The sequence below is a fragment of the Procambarus clarkii genome, chromosome 27 (assembly GCF_040958095.1).
Source record: "Procambarus clarkii isolate CNS0578487 chromosome 27, FALCON_Pclarkii_2.0, whole genome shotgun sequence".
In the NCBI taxonomy this organism is placed as follows: Eukaryota; Metazoa; Arthropoda; class Malacostraca; order Decapoda; family Cambaridae; genus Procambarus; species Procambarus clarkii.
Window position 1 is genome coordinate 25970443 of NC_091176.1, and position 22233 is coordinate 25992675.

General features: G+C 38.2%; 1 protein-coding gene across 14 annotated transcripts in view; it reads left to right on the forward strand.

Annotated features, from left to right (window-relative positions):
* Hr4 (Hormone receptor 4) overlaps window positions 1-21370 on the forward strand; it is a 399910-nt gene extending 378540 nt beyond the window's left edge. For 7 of the 14 annotated variants that reach the window (XM_045749132.2, XM_045749131.2, XM_069332471.1 and 4 more), the window contains 11 exons: window positions 1978-2068; window positions 4517-4684; window positions 4806-6092; window positions 6488-6636; window positions 6929-6990; window positions 11193-11426; window positions 11889-12023; window positions 12255-12518; window positions 15652-15844; window positions 18698-18825; window positions 19106-21370. In XM_045749132.2, coding sequence (XP_045605088.2) covers window positions 1983-2068; window positions 4517-4684; window positions 4806-6092; window positions 6488-6636; window positions 6929-6990; window positions 11193-11426; window positions 11889-12023; window positions 12255-12518; window positions 15652-15844; window positions 18698-18825; window positions 19106-19186 — 2787 coding nt within the window. In that variant the 5' untranslated portion in view covers window positions 1978-1982 and the 3' untranslated portion in view covers window positions 19187-21370. The remainder of the gene's footprint in view (window positions 1-1977; window positions 2069-4516; window positions 4685-4805; window positions 6093-6487; window positions 6637-6928; window positions 6991-11192; window positions 11427-11888; window positions 12024-12254; window positions 12519-15651; window positions 15845-18697; window positions 18826-19105) is intronic. The other 7 variants (XM_069332470.1, XM_045749136.2, XM_069332469.1 and 4 more) reach the window with 2 other exon arrangements.
* Window positions 21371-22233: the final 863 nt, after the last annotated feature.

A 22233-nucleotide genomic window follows, 5' to 3' on the forward strand; every position in this document is an offset into this window, starting at 1 on the left:
CATGGCATCCCTTGTGTGAGAGCAAAGTTAGAGATAGACAGACAGGCACAGACGGAGAGGCAGCTACTGAAAGCTACCGTTGGTACGCTACTGGTGCTGGGACAACTCAAGAGTCCGGGACGCGGTTCGTTAGCTTGACCTTATTGGCCGTTGCTTCTCTTCTCGATATCATTTACTACAAAGGAAAATTATTATTTTTTAATTTCGGGACCTTGAAACGGAATGTTTGTTTTTTTTCTTTCGTACCTTAACGGCATTTTGCTCGGATGTGCTTGCAGGGTTGAGCGTAAACTGTGTGTGTGTGTGTGTGTGTGTGTGTGGGCGACGCACAAAAACAGGCAGAGAATGACTGGATTTCTTAAATATGTTTAAAAAAAATATTAAGAAAAAACGTTAATTCAATTTTCCACTTCGTGTAATTCTCTTTGTTCAAGATGGAAAATAATTGTTATTTTTTTCCCCAAACGCCGAAGTTTGAATGACGTATCAACTTTGAGACCAATAAAAACGCACATATCGTACTCGCCTAGTTGTGCTTGCGGGGATTGAGCTTTGGCTCTTTGGTCCCGCCTCTCAACTGTCAATCAACTGGAGTACAAGGTCCTGAGCCTACTGGGCTCTATCATATCTACACTTGAAACTGTGTATGGAGTCAGCCTCCACCACATCACTTGCTAGTGCATTCCACTTGTTAACTACTCTGACACTGAAAAAGTTTTTTCTAACGTCCCTGTGGCTTATTTGTGTGTGTGCATTTGTGTGTGTGCATTTGTGTGTGTGCATGTGTGTGTGTGCGTGTGCGTGTGTGCGTGTGTTTGTGACCGCGCGTGAGAGACAGGTAGAGAGGGCGTATCAGTCATGGACTTGTTCTCTTCCCAAGCACGTTGATCGACTGGGGGCGTGACTGTGCATCTGTGTGAACGACCGTAACACTGACACGCACACAGGCACGCGCTTACAAGCACACGCACACGCTCACACGCACACAGGCACACGCTCATACGCACAAAGGCACGCGCTCACACGCACAAACTCACAGGCACACGCTCACACGCACACAGGCACGCGCTCACAAGCACAAGCTCACAGGCACACGCTCACAAGCACAAACTCACAGGCACACGCTCACACGCACGCGCTCACAAGCACACGCACACAGGCACGCGCTCACAAGCACAAACTCACAGGCACACGCTCACACGCACACAGGCACGCGCTCACACGCACACGCTCACAGGCACACGCTCACACGCACGCGCTCACACGCACACGCTCACAGGCACGTGCTCACTCATTCTTCTTGGCGAACACTGCGCTTAATGACGCACACACCGTGGTTAAGGCATTGTGTTTTTGTTAAAACAATGGTCATAGTGATTGTGCAGCTTTGTCAATGTCGGTCCCCGTGGTCAGCTGCGTGCATGAATGTGTGTGTGTGTTTGTGTGGTGTGTATTTGTGTGTACTCACCTATTTGTGCTCACCTATTTGTCCTTGCGGGGGTTGAGCTTTGGCTCTTTGGTGTGTGTGTGTGTGTGTGTGTGTGTGTGTGTGTGTGTGTGTGTGTGTGTGTGTGTGTGTGTGTGTGTGTGTGTGTGTGTGTGTGTGTGTGTGTGTGTGTGTGTGTGTGTGTGTGTGTGTGTGTGTGCGCGCGCGCGCTCAAGAGAGAGAGAGAGAGAGAGAGAGAGAGAGAGAGAGAGAGAGAGAGAGAGAGAGACGTACTCGTCAAGTTTGCCAGAACTGACAAGAGACATCTTCCCCACAAGAGGGATGAGAAATATAATAAGAGAGGCGGCCTATAATGTGTTCCAGGGATCATACAGCCAAATGTTTCCGGAGTAATATGCAATACATCGCCATGTTGTTAATACCTCTCTACTATCTACATACAAATATTTTATATACATTGAACGTCCCCCCCCCCCCTCCGTATTTTGAGCGCCATGTATATTAACGTTGCGTCGTCTGGTCTCTTGCAGGAATTATGACGGTGACGTTGCTCCAGTGTGAGGGCGTCAAAATGAGCCTCTTCCAGGACCTGAAGCTTAAGCGCCGAAAGGTTGACTCCCGGTAAGTTTATGTTGCTTCCTGTTGTGTAGATGGCTCTGCCTGTTGTGTAGATGGCTCTGCCTGTTGTGTAGATGGCTCTGCCTGTTGTGTAGATGTCTCGGCCTCTGTTGTTTAGATGGCTCTGGCTGTTGTGTAGATGGCTCTGCCTGTTGTGTAGATGGCTCTGCCTCTGTTCTTTAGATGGCTCTGCCTGTTGTGTAGATGGCTCAGCCTGTTGTGTAGATGGCTCTGCCTCTGTTCTTTAGATGGCTCTGCCTGTTGTGTAGATGGCTCTGGCTGTTGTGTAGATGGCTCTGCCTGTTGTGTAGATGGCTCTGCCTCTGTTCTTTAGATGGCTCTGCCTGTTGTGTAGATGGCTCAGCCTGTTGTGTAGATGGCTCTGCCTCTGTTGTTTAGATGGTTCTGCCTGTTGTGTAGATGGCTCTGCCTGTTGTGTAGATGGCTCTGCCTGTTTTGTAGATGGCTCTGCCTGTTGTGTAGATGGCTCTGCCTGTTGTGTAGATGGCTCTGCCTGTTGTGTAGATGGCTCTGCCTGTTGTGTAGATGGCTCTACCTGTTGTGTAGATGGCTCTGCCTGTTGTGTAGATGGCTCTGCCTGTTGTGTACATGGCTCTGCCTGTTGTGTAGATGGCTCTGCCTGTTGTGTACATGGCTCTGCCTGTTGTGTACATGGCTCTGCCTGTTGTGTAGATGGCTCTGCCTGTTGTGTAGATGGCTCTGCCTGTTGTGTACATGGCTCTGCCTGTTGTGTAGATGTCTCGGCCTCTGTTGTTTAGATGGCTCTGGCTGTTGTGTAGATGGCTCTGCCTCTGTTCTTTAGATGGCTCTGGCTGTTGTGTAGATGGCTCTGCCTGTTGTGTAGATGGCTCTGCCTGTTGTGTAGATGGCTCTGCCTCTGTTGTGTAGATGGCTCTGCCTGTTGTGTAGATGGCTCTGCCTGTTGTGTAGATGGCTCTACCTGTTGTGTAGATGGCTCTGCCTGTTTTGTAGATGGCTCTACCTGTTGTGTAGATGGCTCTGCCTGTTGTGTAGATGGCTCTGCCTGTTTTGTAGATGGCTCAGCCTGTTGTGTAGATGCCTCAGCCTTTGTTATGTAGATATCTCTACCTGTTGCGTAGATGCCTCAGCCTCTGTTGTGTAGATATATCTACCTGTTGTGTAGATGCCTCAGCCTCCGTTGTGTAGATGTCTCACCCTCTATTGTGTAGATGCCTCAGCCTCTGTTGTGTAGAGGTCTCTACCTGTTGTGTAGATGTCTCTACCTGTTGTGTAGATGTATCGGCCTCTGTTGTTTAGATGTCTCAACCTCTGTTGAGTAGATGCTTCAAACTCTGTTGTGTAGATATCTCAGCTTCTGTTGAGTAGATGCTTCAACCTCTGTTGGGTAGATGTCTCAGCCTGTTGTGTAGATGTATCAACCTCTATTGTGTAGATGCCTCAGCCTCTGTTGTGTATATGTCTCAGCCTCTGTTGTGTAGATGACTCAGCCTCTGTTGTGCAGACATCACTCCATATTGTATAGATATCACCGACTATTGTCTTGGTATCACCGCCTGTTGTGTAAGCCTGTTGTATAGATATCACAGCCTGTTGTGTAACTATCACCGCCTGTTGTGTTAGCCTGTTGTATAGATACCACAGCCTGTTTTGTAAATATCACCCACTGTTGTGTAGATATCAACCCCTGTTGTGTACATATCACCACCTGCTATGTAGATATCAACTCCTCTTATATAGATATAAACCTCTTGTTGTGTAAATATAAACCCCTGTTTTGTAGACCTCACTCTCTGTTGTGTAGACCTTTCCCCTTTGCTAATTGAAGGCATTAGCAAAATTTATATATATATATATATATATATATATATATATATATATATATATATATATATATATATATATATATATATATATAATGTAATCTCCAATCTAAAAAAGAAGAATCATGTAAGCTTTATCCAAGTCCCCCCTAGCCAAGAGCGAGGCTGTTCGTGTGGTAACCCAAGTTACTAACTAGGTTACTACTAGGAGTTACTAGCCAGACCCAACGATATTTGACTTACAGTGACGACCACGTAATTACTTGCGCCACAAGCACACTGTCAGTGCGCGCGCGCGCGTTTAGTACAAAAAACTGCGTGGGGGGGGGGTTATTATTTCGTCGAAAGTCTATGGAATTCTATAGCCAGATTTCAGTTACTCATTGTTGCTGTTAACACGGACCCCCCCATGAATAATATCATAATGTAAATTCCAAAGCATTAGAGTTCATTTTATTTCTGTTTTTAAATTATATTTTCTGAAAGGGAAAGTGCAGCATCTTTGTTTACGTACTTGTTAGGCTATTATTTTTGTTTTGTTTTTTGAAGGTGGGGTATATGGCAGTTAAGTAACTTTATGTATAAGGGCGTTTAGTGTTTTGTGTAAGCAAGTACGGACTGTCTATAGGTGCAGCAGTGACGGGGAAAGCTTGGCTGAGACCTCGTCTTGTTCCCCGGACTCTGGGTCGTCAGGTGGAGAAACTTCCTCCTGCAGTCCAGTTCAGCCCCAAACGACATACTTGCCCTCCGAATCACCGCGGGCGTCGCCCCACCCTCGGCCACACACTCATGAGAGGTAGCCTATCGCCTGCCTTCAAAATTAAAATTTAGTTAGTAACTAAGTGAATTTACACGTGAATAATGTCACTGTTAGGAGAGTGTTGGTGTGTTGGTGTTATTGTCTCTACTCTTTCCAGAGCATCACCGGACAGTGCGGGCGACGAGTTCGGGGAAGTTAAACCGTGTCTGGACTGCGGTCAAGATGACGAGGCTCAGGCGGCGCAAGTGTTTGATGGCGGTGGAAGCCAACCGGTATCCTCTTCAGCCATGCCAAGACCTGCAACAGCAGACTCAAACCTGCATCTTGTTCCCAAGTGTGAGCATACTGACATCCCCGAGCGTATGTCTACTACCCCGCCACCACCGGACACAAGTGAACATCATACAGAAATTACTCCGGTGTCAACATGTACACCAGTTCCTCCACCCTTGGTGTCCCTAGGACCACCTCACACAACGTTAAGTCCCATACCACACACGCTTTCCGTCTCGGTAGCAGGCCTTTCGTCTGGAATGGTAATCTCCGCGGGACTACGCTGCGGCCCACCTGTGAGCATTGCACAACCATACTGGGGTGGAGGAGCCAACCGTATTAATGGCATGCGGCCGGAATTCATCAGTGGTGGTATGGTACAGCCTACACAATCTACAAGTGTTCCAGCAGCAGTTCCAGCAGATTCCAGTAGAGCTGGATATTCCCCTCGTCTTCGAACACCAACAGTTATAATGGGAGAAGCAGGTGGGGTAAAAACAATGTTCTGGTCAACACCATCTGAAACACAGACAACGGTATCTCAAGCCCCACGAGAGGTCCTCACTCAACCTGCCACTTCGTGTGTTTACGGAGCTGATACCAGCGACGCAGTGCGTGCCTCAGTAGATGGTCTCTTGACATTAGGTCAGGACAGAAGAGGATCTCCTCCCCAGCTCTCTCCCTCAAGTACTCTTTCACTCTCTCCTTCTGCCCGTTCTCCAATAACTCAAAGTGCAAGATCTCCTCTTACTCATACTCCAATTGCTCGCTCCCCTTATACGGTAGCACCCTCTTCCCCAAGTTACCAAGTTGTTCGAGGTTTAGGGTCACCGCAGAGTTCTGGAGATCTCCAGCTATTACAGAGTGCGTCCTATTTACACTCCCCTAGTAGTGTTGACAGCCAGCGCCATCCATCCACTCCTCTCAACATGGAGCGGTTATGGGCAGGCGATCGTACACAGTTGCCTCACACTCAACCAGATTCTCCAGCAGCGCTTAACTTGTCTACAGTGGCGATGTGGGGGGCTCGCACTAACAGTGCGGAGAGTGTGGTTACTACTCCTACCCAGCCCACGCCTGTTGAAGACGACGAGGAGGACCAGCCCATGATATGTATGATATGTGAGGATCGAGCCACAGGACTTCACTACGGTATCATCACTTGTGAGGGGTAAGAATTCCCTAGTGTAATAATCCATCAACTGCCTTGCAAATGTAATCGTGAACATAATCATAATAGTAATTCTAGGGCATGTCACTGTACTCTGCTGAGGCTCTGTTGTATAGGCAGGAGTCAGGCCAGCTGGCAGTGTATCAGGGGAGAGGGTTGTGAAGAGGCACTACTCTACATATACTTGTGAACACAGTTATGATCTGGACTAAACTAGCACTTTGATTTAAGTCTTTCATACCCAGAAAACTCTGTACCATGTCGTTAAAGAGCTAATCTTTGTCGAGTTTTAGATTATAGATAAAACAAATTCTACCTGTGCATATCAACTTTAAAAGTTTGAGTATGTACGATTTAAAAGTGTACTAATTACAAACAAACTTTTCTACTTGCAGTTGCAAAGGTTTTTTTAAGCGAACAGTTCAGAATAAGCGGGTGTACACGTGTGTGGCCGACGGTGACTGTGAGATCACCAAAGCACAGCGGAACCGTTGCCAGTATTGTCGGTTTCAAAAGTGTCTTCGTCAGGGCATGGTGCTTGCTGGTACGTGCCTCATTACTCAAGTGCCACATAAATTCCACTTGTTTTAATGTTCGTAACAAATACTGCGTACTTTACTCAACTTCGTAAAAAATGTCAAAATGTTTTCCCCTACTACATTGAATGAAAAAATATGTATATGTATATACACTATAAATTCATATAGAATATATATATATATATATATATATATATATATATATATATATATATATATATATATATATATATATATATATATCAAACTATTAATCCAATTACATTTTGTGTAAATATATTTTGTTTACCACAACAGCTGTGAGAGAGGACAGAATGCCTGGTGGTCGAAATTCTGGAGCAGTCTATAATCTGTATAAGGTAAATTATATTTGTTTAATTAACTTATAATCACATTACTTTACCAGGTTTTACTAACACACTAATCGTAAGCTATTCAATCTCACCTTTGTTTACTAAATTTATATATGGAGACAACAAAATTGGTTAAAATAGCAAAGTGAATACTGAAAACATAAGATAATCCACATATATCGAGAAAGGATATAGCAAATTGTGTTGGGAACCTGCCCCGGTGAACTGTGGTACAAAGGGAAAACAAAACTAACTTTACACACTCACGATGAGGCAATAATGCATTTTTGTCTTGATTATTATACTTGGTAAAGTAATTGGACTGACAATCTCATATGTGATTATATGAACTTTTTAATTAATAGTGTAACAGACAGTATCCGTGGTCATGTGATCTGTGCGCTGTGTCTGCTTTGCTGCAAGAGCTATTCCAACTAATCTATGGAGCCAGTGGTTGGTTTCTTGTAGGTGTGAGGTGCTCAGGCAAGCACAACGGACTTATGGTGAGGGTTTACACCATGGTAACAATTAAGCTTAAACACTTACACGGAAGGAGGTAAGGTGACAGCAGCCTAGCACGCTCTCCGTCTTTGGCTTTCAATGCTTCAGAATTCACATGTGTTGTGATTATAATAGTTTGCAGTTGTCCTGCTTGCATGACGAACTTCCCACATCATTTAAAGGAATTTCATATTGCAATAGTACATACATTTCCAGTTATTATTGTTCTCTCCATAGACCGGGAAAAGCGGGATATTTGACTTTGACAGAGAAGGTTTTTGGTAAAAATAGGTAGACTCGCTTTGGAATGGTATTTACAACATTCCTTTTTAAAGGCGTATAAACTTGTTTTAAAGGTGTGACGTAATGGAGCCAGGCGGTACTGAGTTACAGTTGAGGGCTAATAATATTGCTTAATGAGTCAACTTCCAACAACGAATGTGTGTTGTCTAGCGAGTTTTATATTTTTTTTTAAATAAACGTATACGCTCTACTTTATTTCATCTTCGTTTATTTTACAAATACTTCATGCTATTTATACGTTACATCTATTGGTCACGCCAGAGCCCACGATCCTCATGGACAAAGATTGCCTTTATATTTTAACCTAGAAATGAAAGCCATTAAAGTTTTAATTTTGTAAGATTTTTATGCTTAACTTTCAATAAATACAGACGGTTTAAACACCTAGCCCATGATCCATAGGTTGCCCAACTCGTTTTTGAAAAACGGAAAGATTTGTATGAAAAAGCCTGTTAATTATTAAAAGAAAGTGTTTAGCCAGTATGTCTATATGTCAATATATGACACTTAGAAGGAGTCGGGGAATTATGTCTAAGCACTTGGACTATTAGGGTTCGAACTCACCCAGTAAGACAACCCGTCCTCCTAACAGAATGTCGCATTTTAACGTATACTCTTCCTAAGGCCAAAAATTACCGTACTAAAATTGGTAGCGGGTCGTGAAATTGACATACTGTTCCGTTTTCTGTCTTGGGTCCTCTGGTAGTCTGGTAGGTTAAGATAAGGGCACTTTAGTACCTTAGGAACACGCGCTGCGTGGTGAACTAGTTTTGTTTACCTTGGATAATCAAGAAACTGTTTCGGATGATGGAATGTTACGTTCGAGTTTTATTTATTGAATACAAGAAATGTTTAATAAACCAGCAGTTTATAACTTATAAACAGTGGTGCTCATGTAATCATCACATATTTTTGACAGCTGTTTGGATATTGTTAAATTTTGTATTTAGGTATGTTGTAATTCAATTCTGTACTTCTGTCACACAACACAAATTACCAAAATCTACCCTAATTCAGATGGAATTACATACTATTCATATAATAACATTTGTAAATTATGTAGTATGAAGTGCGTAAATGTAAAAAAAAATGAACTATTCTATAAAAATATTTGATCTTCCTAAAACATAAGGTGTGAAACCGTTGTCACTAGTATGGGCCAATAATATCCAATAAACGTAATAATCCCGTATGTTGATATTGTGTGTTCTCAATCCTTGGGTCAATTAAGGGCTCTCTCAAGTTCATGTGGATTTGATTAGGTCGTTATTTATGAAATTCTTTTCGAATTTGGGTAATTTATAAACCGTTATTACAATTGCACAGGAGATTCAGCTGTAAGTCGCCAAACTCTTTGTGGACAGTTACTACACTATATGTGGACACGTAGCCACACTATATGTGGACACGTGGCCACACTATATGTGGACACGTGGCCACACTATATGTGGACACATGGCCACACTATATGTGGACACGTGGCCACACTATATGTGGACACGTGGCCACACTATATGTGGACACGTGGCCACACTATATGTGGACACGTGGCCACACTATATGTGGACACGTGGCCACACTATATGTGGACACGTAGCCACACTTTATGAGGACAAGTTCCCCCGGTTTTTTGGTAGAACAGCCATGGCCTCCAAGTTGCTAATTCACTGTTTAAACCATCCCTAAACTAATTTTTATTTGAATTAAATAAATTGAATCGTCATCCAATAGACAACATTCTCATATAAACATTCGTTTATACTGGCACTTTCCGTGTATGAACTCATATGCAAACAAAATAAAATTATATTAAATCTGATAATATTTGTAGATGAAACAAAAATTTATCAATGCAATTTCAAGTATGTTTATTGAGACAAGAAAATACATCTCAAAAGATAGAGTAGCTTAGGCTATTCCCATCCCCCTATCAATGCTAGACTCATTTCTGGAGAACTCCCAAAATATAAACAAAATTCGGTACATGGTTGCATGGGGGGGGGGGGTATATTATAGTACTGTATATAACTAATTTATAGGCAGAAAATAATTTCTCCATTGGCCCTTATCCTTATTTGTAGTGTCAACCTGTCCTCATGGAGGAGGTACCCTAGAGGTAATCACTTTTATATGCTCATTATCACTACATAATTAGTGCTATTATCTACTCCTTATCCATGATTAGGTTATGTTTTGTTAAGTTTGGCTACGTTACTATGGTGTATTATTTTCAAATACGTGAAATGTGAAATTGGAAAATTATTTGAGTATCCCCTAAAATTTTATTAGCAGAAAACAAAATTCTTCAGACTTTAAAAGAAAACGAGTTAAGCAGACTTAATATCTAGGTGTTTAACCAGGTGGCCAGTCATTAGAATCACTTTACCTTGAGAACAGCCAGAGTGTCATCCTGACCATGTAATGAAAACAAATAATCTGTTGGAATCACACCAGAGAGAGCACTAATAATCTCTGCATGGAAGCACTTAGTTCCGTTCAAGATAATATTCCACAGGCTTTCAGATATCCTATGAATAATATATTTTCACTAAATACAGTAGTAATGTCACCTTGCTAGCTATAGAGGTGCCAATGTCTTTTGTGTATGTGTGCCTGTTGCAGTAAAACTTGGATACAATATTCTTGAAAAGGAAACAGCAAAGTACATTCAATAGTGCCATACCATTTCCCCCATGTCATAATACTTTATACAAGGGGTAAGAAGCCCATACTCGTAGACCAAAATTCATTCATTTCGACCTAAAATGTTTTAAATTTAAAATTTAAAATTTTGTTTGGAGATCTATAAATTATTTGAAATCCGTGTCTATGCTTCTAGACCTTATACTCTTGACAATTTAAAATGGATAATCATAAATAAATGGCAAAAAAGACCCCATGATCCAAGTTCTACTGTAGCTTGTCTTTCTATGGAGGTATGTTATTTGTAATAATATTTGTACTATATTATCATTATAAGATCCTATGTGTGTGGACTTAATTTAAATGAGCTTCATCATGAAAAACAAAAAACTGCATTTTTGTTTTCCAAACTAGAAAAATGGTATAGTTTCAAATAGTACTCAGGTGACGGCTTCTCATTAAAACTGCAAAGCCTAAAGAGTTTCAAGTACAGCACTGCATGGAGCACTATACATTTATAAACCATGCTTTGTATGAAAGAATTCAGATTAAATTATATAGATTATATGAAAGCACTTTTTTTTTTTACAAATCTAAATTTGTAGTAGCAGCAGGGTAATATTTCTCATAGGCTGCATTATTTTACTTCAAAATAATTTCTCACAATTTGCCCATCTTAATTATTGGCATTTAAACATAGAACAAATTATTGCATATGTGATGTTCTTAAATATGTAGTTTAACCATCTTTTCCCCCATAGGTAAAGTACAAAAAGAAGAATAAAAAAAATGGTCAAATAAAACAAGGAGGTAATTCTCCTGAGAAGAAAATGATTCTGGATCCACTTATGATGGCCGGAACTACTTCCCTAACAAGCACATCTTTACCCATGCCTATCTCCAGCCCCCTCACATCTCCCTCCATCACATCTCCCATCTCCAGTGGTCTCAACACTGGCCACATTCTAAAAGCTGCACTCACAAATCCCTCCGAGGTATGTACAGTACTATATTTTCTTTTTTAATATACTGTACTGTATATACTAATGAGTTGTATATAAGCTCATATATATATATATATATATATATATATGTATATATATATATATATATATATATATATATATATATATATATATATATATATATATATATATTTATATATATATATATATTATATATATATATATATATATATATATATATATATATATATATATATATATATATATATATATATATATATATATATATATATATATATATATATATATATAAACATCCACAAGGAACAAGGAAATCTTCATCACAGCCCTTGTGGATTTGTTCATTTGATATATCATGTTATTGTGATTTCTGTGTGTATCATATACTGTAAATAAAATTTAAATTGAGGGACATTCAGATAAATTATGCCTAAGTTTTGCATTACAAATCTTTTTTTTTCCTTGTGCCAGGTCGCTCACTTTCGGCAAAGGATAGACAGCACAGTAACGTCAACGAGAGAGCGTGTTATACCCTACCATGTTGCCCAAGCTATGATTCGTATGTTAATAGAATGTGATGACTTTGAGGACATTGCTACACTGAAGGTAAATTCACCAAACTATCAAATTCAATATTAAATATCTTAAGTACAGGTAGTTTTGTTACTTTAAAAATATTACAGGCTATAAGTTGCTATCCTTTTTTTTTTTTTGTTCTAAACCATTTTATGTTTTTAGCAATGCCCATAAAAACGTGGTAGATAAAAAGATATTAAAGTATCTTGTTTTTCTCATCGAATCTATGATAGTTTGCATATAACAGTAATTTTTTTTCAGAATCTAGATGACTTACTAGACCACAAAAGTGACTTGTCAACAAAATTATGCCAGTTGGGAGACTCTATATCTATAAAGCTGGTGCAGTGGACCAAGCGCCTTCCCTTCTACCAGGAACTGCCTGTAGAAGTTCACACACGATTACTCACGCATAAATGGCATGAGCTCCTGGTACTTACTACTTCTGCTTATCAAGCTATATATGGCCTACAGAAGTTGGGATCTAGATCTTCAGATGGCACTGAAGCTGAGTTTCATCAGGAGGTAAGAAATGGCTTAAGGAATAATATTTTGTTTGTGTTAGGAACACTGTATGGATACATTCATATTTTACATCACTGTGAACCTGTCATATTAAGATGAATATGACATATTCATCTTAACTTAGAAATCTCAATATGTGTGTGTGTGTGTGTGTGTGTGTGTGTGTGTGTGTGTGTGTGTGTGTGTGTGTGTGTGTGTGTGTGTGTGTGTGTGTGTGTGTGTGTGTGTGTGTTTGTCAGGGGGGGGGAAGGGGGAAGGAAGTTTTGTATTACACATACGCTGCATGTGAGCACTAGAAGAATATTCAGCCATACTGTACATATTGCAAAATTTGTGTAACGACATAGAACACTTAAAACACATATATTTTGCATCTCTGTCACAAGCAATCAAACTAGCAAACTACTCCAGCCAGGCTATATCTTTGAAAATGATTCATTTTACATTTTATACCCTAACCTCCATGGTTACTTGAAACTTTTGTCTCAATCCAGGAAATCTACTCTCTGCACAAATTTTTGGCAAACACTAGGTCCCAGATGACATTCCTACATTTACTCTGAAGAAATGTATCTTACAATACATGCCTGAGCTACAGTGCTCTTCACAGTTATTTCTAGTACTGTACAGTATGAAGGATACTGTGTGCAATGGGTAAATGGAGAAGTCCTGGTGTTTACTATTTTGCTAAAGAAATGTTAAGCATAATGCATGAACACAAAACTGCACTGGAATGCCACACTGCATGGGTTATGTTATCCTTGTTATGCCTGATGCAGTAAACAATAAGAGCCTGATCAGCCAACAACATAGGCAGATGTTTCCCACAACATTACAGTACAGTATTTGCATTGCCAGCCGAGTTTAAACTCATTCCACAACACCTAACAGGAAGTATTCATTTTACATTAGCCTGTGTTAAATGCATGCATGCATTCTGTTCAGTAAATACAACAATTATTTTAAATGTCAGTGGGTTATTAATTACAGTATGAGCTCCAAGGTAAATCTGCAAGGTAAATCATGTAGCACATCATTTGTAAAGTGATCCAAGATCACCTACTGTTAGATATACCAAACACGGTATAAGGAAAGAAAATAGTTGCAGTGAAAGTCCTGATTAGGAAAGGATGCAGCTATGATAATAATAATTCACTGTGTCAGGGGACAGGAAGCCAGAGTGTATTCATACATGTTAGGTTTTTTATGGAGGTCTCCCTCCCCCCCTTCCCCAAGTCAAATTACTGACCATGCCCAGGATGCAACCCCACAACAAGCTGACTAACTCCTGAATACCTAATTGCTGCTAGGTGAACAGCGGCATTAGGTGAAAGAAAATGTGCCAAACAATTTCTGTCTCGCCAAGGATCCAAACCCAGAATTCTCGATTGTGCATTGAGAACGAACCCGACTGTACTACTGGGATCTTTCAAGTTAATTAAAAGACTACATGAATTGTGATGGTGCCTGCTCTTACGTATGGATGCTGGTGTTGTACGAGTGTGAAAAATGAAATTCCAGAGTAGTAGAAATAAAATAAAAATATGAAATGTATTTATGATGCTATGAGTATGGAACAGGGAACAAAAATATAATGAAAAATGTGGAGTGCAAAATTTTATAATTCACAAGATTGAGTTCGTATTGTGAGGGTTTGGCAAAATTAAAGATTTAGAACATGACTGGGTGGTGAAGGAAATGTGAGTGGGAAAACATGGATCGAATGTGAGAAGCTTGTAAGATTTGGAGGAGAGAATAAGAGTTAAATGAATAAGGCTATGAGGACGAGAATGTTTTAACTTACCTTTGAGAAGGCAAATCATAGGCAGCTTGCCACACATTGTCAATATGAAGTGGAAGGGCACAGCTGTTGATGTTTTCCCGAGTGTGTGAGGGATAATGTGATAAGTAACCTCAGTCTATGTGCCTGATAAAAACTTTTCCTAAGTCATGTAATGTTTGATCTTTGACCTTCAAAGTGATCAGGCCCCTGATCCTGGTAAATATTGCTAGCAGTTGTATTTATATGCCAGCTGTTAGGAGCAGAATGAACAGTCTAATCTTCCCCCTTCCTCCATGTAGTGCCAAAAAATCTGCAGTTAAACTTCTTTCAAACCCTCATTCACATTTCAAAAATATTTGTTTACATAATTAGGGTATATTATGCAATTTCATGTTGTAACATGCACAATACTGTACTATATACATTTAAGCATATTGAAGTTGGTTTACAAAGTTGGAAAGAGGTTTTCTTGTCTTTTTCCTACTCTGAGCTGTGAAAAATCAATAAAACACTGCTTAATGAAAAATCAAACATCATTGTAAAAGTCAATTAACTTTTTAAAAACATTGTGCATATATAAAATTAGTTGGTATACTTTTGTTGTACAGTACAGTACTTGTATTTATGATGATATTCAACACTGTTGAAGTTACTCAAGCAATTTTTTATATGTAATGATTCAAAACTACAGTATTGACATTTTAATATTTTTCCCCATCTAAATGTTCTATCTTGTTTTTACAGTATTAGAATTTTAAAATCAAAATCAAAATAAACTAGTATAGACGACACATTCCTTAATTATAGATTACTTCAGTCATTTTTATTAGAAAATAGACTCCAAAACAAAAATAATATTTAAGATTTTAATTATTTTTACCATTTTTTAATGGCTCGACTGGAAAGAGTGTGTTTTCTTACTAGACATGTAATCATTTTTTGTTTAACTGTATTTAGACACATGTTGGATGAAGTCAATAAAATGTAATCACAGGCAATGTTAATAGGGAAGACGTATAAACAAGTTGTTGAATATCTTTGTCCTTTTTCTTTATTGATCTCAGATTCCTCCAGGATAATGCCACCCTCTTCTCCCATGAAAATGGGAAATAGAAAGATATAAAAATAATTTAATATCATACATAATACAATACACTATACAGTATCTAATATCATACTGTATTAGTTTTATAATTGCCTGAAACACTGCATATAATATGGACTTCATAATACAGCACAATACTGTACTGTTCTGCACAGTATGATTTTTTTTAGTACACCTGTACATTAGTACTGTACTATATTTCTTAATATTTTACTATTTTATTATCATTGTTGTTCTTTCAACAGGTGTCCAACAACCTCTGCACATTGCAAACCTGCCTAAATTCTATGATGGGGAGACCTATCACCATGGACCAATTGCGACAGGAAGTTGGTGTGATGGTGGAAAAGATTACCCACGTCACACTAGCCCTTCGCAAAACAAAGATACAAATTGAGGAATATGTCTGTCTGAAAGTTATTGCCATGTTAAACCAGTGTAAGTTTACAGAACAATTTTGGCTTGCATCATGGCTGATATAATACAGTAAATCTGCATAACCATATATATAATGAACTGCATACAGAATACAATACTGTATTGTGATATGTATGAATATAGCAAATGTCTCTCAGGGCAGTATACTTGGACTTCTCAAATTCCAAATAACTTGTACAATAATGACTTCAAATGCCTCTAAACCCCTTCAGCCTATTATATTTTTTGATGATGTTACCTATGTCTTCTATAATACTAAACAAAATACCCTAATGAATATTAGTAAACAGATTCTGAAAACGTTGTCACATATAAATGACTATAAACAAAGAAAAGCCTTCTGTTAAAAATTGTTTGTATTGTCCCTTATTCTACACTCTGTACATTATATAACATGCATCTATAGCCCGCATATTGGATCTCTACTTTGGATTCAACAGTCACTGATTACCTCAAGCCTAGCAAAGTCAGCCATCAGGACCTACATATAATACTATTACACAAATCTCTTTAACATATTAAGCATACATATCTTATATATATTCTCCTGTACCCTACATTTACAAAACCTTATACTGCAATGCTAACTCAACATCAAGTTCTTCCAAGAGGGATGTCCAGAATTACTTTGCTTGGGCCACCTTCGTGTGTAGTAATTCCAAGGCAGGACTGTTATATCTCAAATAATGCTCACAGTGCTAGAATCCCCTCTCGATATTAAAAACACACGGCTGTAAGTAACTACTGTATATCTAGGGTACATGAAACTAGAACAGACTACAGTTTACCGGGCAAATTAATAAAGTGCATTTACAAGTACAGTACAGTAATATAGGCACTCTTTACAGTATATACAAGGTACATAGGTTAAGTAGAACCTTGGTGCACTAGACCAGTTAAATACAAGTAAGACTAGTACAAACTCTAAGGTTTCTAGAAATTCTTCTAAGTCATTATCGTCATAAACTTGAAATCACTATAGAGTTGACCAAAAACTTTTAAAGACACTAGGACTTGGCAGACTTCAATTCACTGGGATTATCAAAACAAAACATGTCATTATGGAATTAACACAATATGTTACACTGATACTCCAAATGGTGATCAGTTCTTACCTTATTGACACACTTATCTAGTACATATAAAGGATATAACTCAATAGCCCAGCCCAGCTATTCAGAGCCCACAATTGCCTCAGACGGCCATCCTCGGCCCAATGACTGCATAGATGAGCAGAGACAAGAGGTCAACACTTATGACTCACCTAGTTGTGTCTGCGTGGGTTGAGCTTCTGCTCTTTGATCCCAAGATGTGCCAACCTTAACATAAATCAGTAATTTATCCCTTCTCGAATTACTCTTAATTATAAACATAAAATCATACAATGAACAAATCCACAAGGGCTGTGATGAGGGTTTGAACCTACGTCTGAGAGGATCCCATATGCAACCTTAATCGACTGGGCCACGACGTGATAAAAGAATTGCAACCGGGAGTTCCACTGGACTCACACAGATCCTACAGAACTCCTGGTTGCAATTCTTTTACCATGTCGTGGCTTAGTCGATTACGGCAGCGTCTGTCTGGGAACCGCTCAGACGTAGGTTAGAACTCTCATCACGGCCCTTATGGATTTGTTCATTTGATGTATCACGCTATTGTGATTTCTGTGTGTAATAAAATCATACAGAAATAAATATACAGGGACATAAAAGGATGTTCTTTTATAGTAACATAATGATAACACCTTTTAGCAGTTATTAAAGCATGATTACTCAGACAAAGAGTTGGAAGTCATGACATGGCTCACACACACACACACACACATCACACGCTTACATTTGCTGGCTCCCTACACACAGCTTTCATTAACAAAGCAGTTTGGTAGTTTATCACACCAACAAAAATAACCATCCTTAGGAATTATTTATATCCAAATTCTATACAAAATATATATAAAGTAATAGTGAAAAGGAATATACCTGGTATATGTTTATCACTAAAAAATTAGGGCCCAGTGTATATTTTGGGTATACTTATATATTTAGGCTATACTTACATTTTGATATACACTGGGTCATAGCAAAGACAGCCAACTGCTCACGGGGGTTATCAACAAGCGTAAAGAGCCTTGAAAAATGGCCTAGAACCCAAAGTGAATTCTGCGAGATTATAGGTCACATTTTACTTCACCTCTGAAGCAGGGAATCAGAGTTTTGGTTCCAACAGTAAATTTTATTTGATGTAGTGCTAGTAACAGGCTCCTCATTGTTCCTGAGGATTTTTTCCCAGGCCAATTTAAATTGAAGTACAGTAATGTCTAGGCATTTTCAACTTTGACAAGTAGGCAATTCTATAGATTTATTTACCCTATGGTGAAAAAGCATCTCATGTTTTCTGTCCTTTGTTGTGGCTTGTTCAGCATGAAGCTGTTACCCCTTGTATACATTACATTTGGCCTTATAAATAAATAGTCTGATTAATATCTCCCAATTTGTCCAGAATTTTAAAGGTATTGATATCAGTCCTGTTATGTCTGGTTTGTAGTGTTGCAAGTCTTTTGGCCCTCAACTGCTCCTCCTATGATAGTTGACTTAGTTTTTGTATGAATTTTTTTCCTTTGTATTGTACTTTCACCAAAGCAGATGTCCTTTTGGTTGGGTCTCCATGCTTGGATACAGTACTCCAGATTTGGGTACACTAGAGGCTTGTACAGTTTGATAACCACTTTCTTTTCCTTGAATTCAAAGGTTCTTTTGAGTATTCTTAAGGTCTGATTGTCTTTTTTTTCACTTTTCAAGAAAATTTTAACAAGAATTAATTTTAATTGGTAATTTTTACTTCTTTCCACAGCTCGGATAGCCCATAAAGAACTGGAATTGATCCAGGATCGTTATATGAGCTGTCTTCGAACCTTCTGTGAAACCCACTATCCCTCTCAACCCACCAGATTCCAAGACCTACTAGTCAGACTCCCAGATGTAAGATATCTAAAACTAACTGCTGTAGCACCAACTCTGATACACTGTAATATACATTCTATTAAATAAGGCTATTTTGATTTTACTTGTTTTTTGAACTAGTTCTCATAAGAAAAAATAAATACTATGCTATTCATATTTTTACATTAAACAATTCACATTATTGCCATACATTCTTACTGTTTGCTTCCTCTAAATTCAGTACTTTGTCCATCTAGGTTGCTACCATCATCAAACATATCTGTAAATGTTTTTCATAAATGATAATTATTCTTTTCAGATTCAAGCAGCTGCTGCTAAACTATTAGAAACAAAAATGCTGTATGTTCCCTTCCTGTTGAACTCCACCATCAATAGATAGCAATAAACAGATGGTTGGTTCTTAGAACAAGTCAGCTGCAAGGCGTCTTGGAGTGAACCATGTGCCGTCCTATGGTCCTATGTCTCTGCTGTGACCAGCAGCAATGGGGAAGCTGCAGCCACTTTCATCATCATGCCTAGCAGCCACTCACATCATGACTGACACAACTAGTGACCAGTCCATGAACGTTACCAATGTCTGCAAGCAGCATGATGTTTATGAAGTGACAATCTAACCAGAGCATTTATTTTGCTAAAGGAAATCATCAGTTGTTTTTTCCAGTGGTTGTGCAACCAATTTACCTGTGATGGGGTGTGTACCAGTTTTTGAGAAATTTATATATAATTTCTTTTAAAAGATTTTATAAAAACTTTCTTCAGACAGTTTACCAAAGGCTTTCTTTAGTAGAAATGTTATGGGTATGTATTAGGATTAGGAAAATTCTAATGCCCCTAAACAACAGAAATACTTAACGGCTGTGTGACTGACAAGTTGTGCAATTACTAGATGTACAACTTCCCTTCCACTGATATTTTTCATGACCATCTAAAAAACTTCCTACTAGTCGCAGAACGTTGAGTCTACTTAAAAGAAGAATTCTAGTTTTATGGTGTTCTCAAGAGTACGACCAAGCACAAGACAATTATGGCAGTTTTCCATGATAGCCTCAGTGAGCTATTGGAAAGCAGTAAGTTGGTGCAGTTAAGTTGTTGGTTGGGAGTGTGATCCTCAGCTCCCTTTAGTAGGGTCACTTGACTGTGTTCTACGCTGTGTGAGGGAGTACTTACATTGGTACCTGCAAGGATGGGCTATCAAACTTGTTCGCTACATGAACAGTATTGTATGAACGAATCCACTCTTTAGTATTACCAGCAGTTTACAAGGAAAAGTTCCTAGAAAGATCCTACTAACAGTTTTCATTGCACTGATCTCTAAAAGTGCAAAGAGGTATTCTATATCTTGTAAAACACATCACTTTTAAATGTTAAGATTTATACAGATGATTTGTATTGCAGAGGCACAAGTCTCGTTATTGTCCTGTGCTGCCATATGACAGTGTACCATTTATACCTTTATTAAGGATGAATAATTCTTAGAAATAATATATGGGAAAATCTTTTATTAAAAGTACATTTTTGTAAATACACTTTTGCAGATGAACCTTTTGTTTGTACAGTTTTCGGTACTAGAGCTGGTGTATGTTGTGAAGGTGTGAGTGTGCAGGTCTGTGTCTCCAGTGCACGGCACAGGCGGAGACAGCTTACAGGGTACTCATTATAAATGGCTTGTTTTCTATCGGCAAGAATCTTATCATGTAAAACATAAGATGGATACAGATAATGTCTTTTGAGTTATACTCCAAATTTACTGTTGTTAAAATGATTTGTTACACTATAACTTAAGAGTACTGATTAAAATTCTTACGACATTGCAATGAAATCTATTCATTATATTTACTTACATATTTATTATTTTATTTTATTTATTATTATTTATATTTTTAGCTAACATATTCCACACACTTTCTTACAAATATGATAATCTCCTCGGCAAGGGGAACACTAGTCTGAGACTCAGGATGGCCCTGTATCTCTCTTGACCAGTAACTCTTACTTTGACTTAGAGCCTGCAGTTGAACTTCAGTAATTGCATTTGAATGGTGTATTTTAAATTAGATTTTGTTTGATTAGTAGCATTAGTATCTGTATATTTTTTTTTTTACTTTGTAACAACTTTCAATGATGAAATATGTGTTTAAAATTAAAAGTACACAGACCAGCACTTGAGTTACCAGTGGCTGCAAAAGTATATTTTAGTTGACTTAGGTCAACTAAGCTGCAAGCTGCAGCCTCACTGTCAAGGATCTTCACTTTGCAAGAACATAAATTACTTTGGGATTGATTGGTATTATGGGGGTAGTGGCATTGCAGTGGGCAGCACTAGTCTTTGATCTCACTCTTATCTTTAAATAAATTGTTGTCTTTTAAGGCTGAGTATTGTCAGCTTGACATTTTCTGTGTTGTGAGAGTATTGCTCATGCAATGTGAGTATTTGGCAATGTTGAAGCAGCAGTAGCCTAAGTCACAAGCAGCCATGAGTACACTGTAAGCTAACTCCTTAGTGTAGTCAAGCAATCAAATTTGTTGCTTCTATATTTAATGAAATAAACAAATGAACTTTGAACATCGTGTATTTTTGAGCCATTTTCTAATGATAATTTAAAGGATTGAAAACTAACAAATTTTAACAATCATCATTACAACCATCTCAACTTCCCTTTTTTTGTTGTTGTTGTTTTTGTGGGGTGGAAAGTGCACTATAAAATGTAAAAATTGTATCTGGATAAGGAACACTACAATGAAACAAAGACAGCGATGCTCAGGCATTTACACAATTTTGTAAACTAGAGTATCACATGGCACTATGATGACTTAACATAGGTCTGGTGCTACTGTATATTAAATAAAGAAAAAATCTACATTGTCAATTATTCACTTCTTAAAAACTACTACCATTCATTGGTGTTCATTGCTACATAGTGTATTTTTTCCCACTAACTAAATATAAATAAATATATATATATATATATATATATATATATATATATATATATATATATATATATATATATATATATATATATATATATATATATATATATATATATATATATATATATATATATGTCGTACCTAGTAGCCAGAACTCACTTCTCAGCCTACTATTCAAGGGCTGATTTGCCTAATAAGCCAAGTTTTCCTGAATTAATATATTTACTATAATTTTTTTCTTATGAAATGATAAAGCAACCCTTTTCTCTATGTATGAGGTCAATTTTTTTTTATTGGAGTTAAAATTAACTTAGATATATGACCGAACCTAACCAACCCTACCTAACCTAACCTAACCTATATTTATAGGTAAGGTTAGGTTAGGTAGCCAAAAAAAGCTAGGTTAGGTTAGGTTAGGTAGGTTAGGTAGACGAAAAAACATTAATTCATGAAAACTTGGCTTATTAGGCAAATCGGGCCTTGAATAGTAGGCTG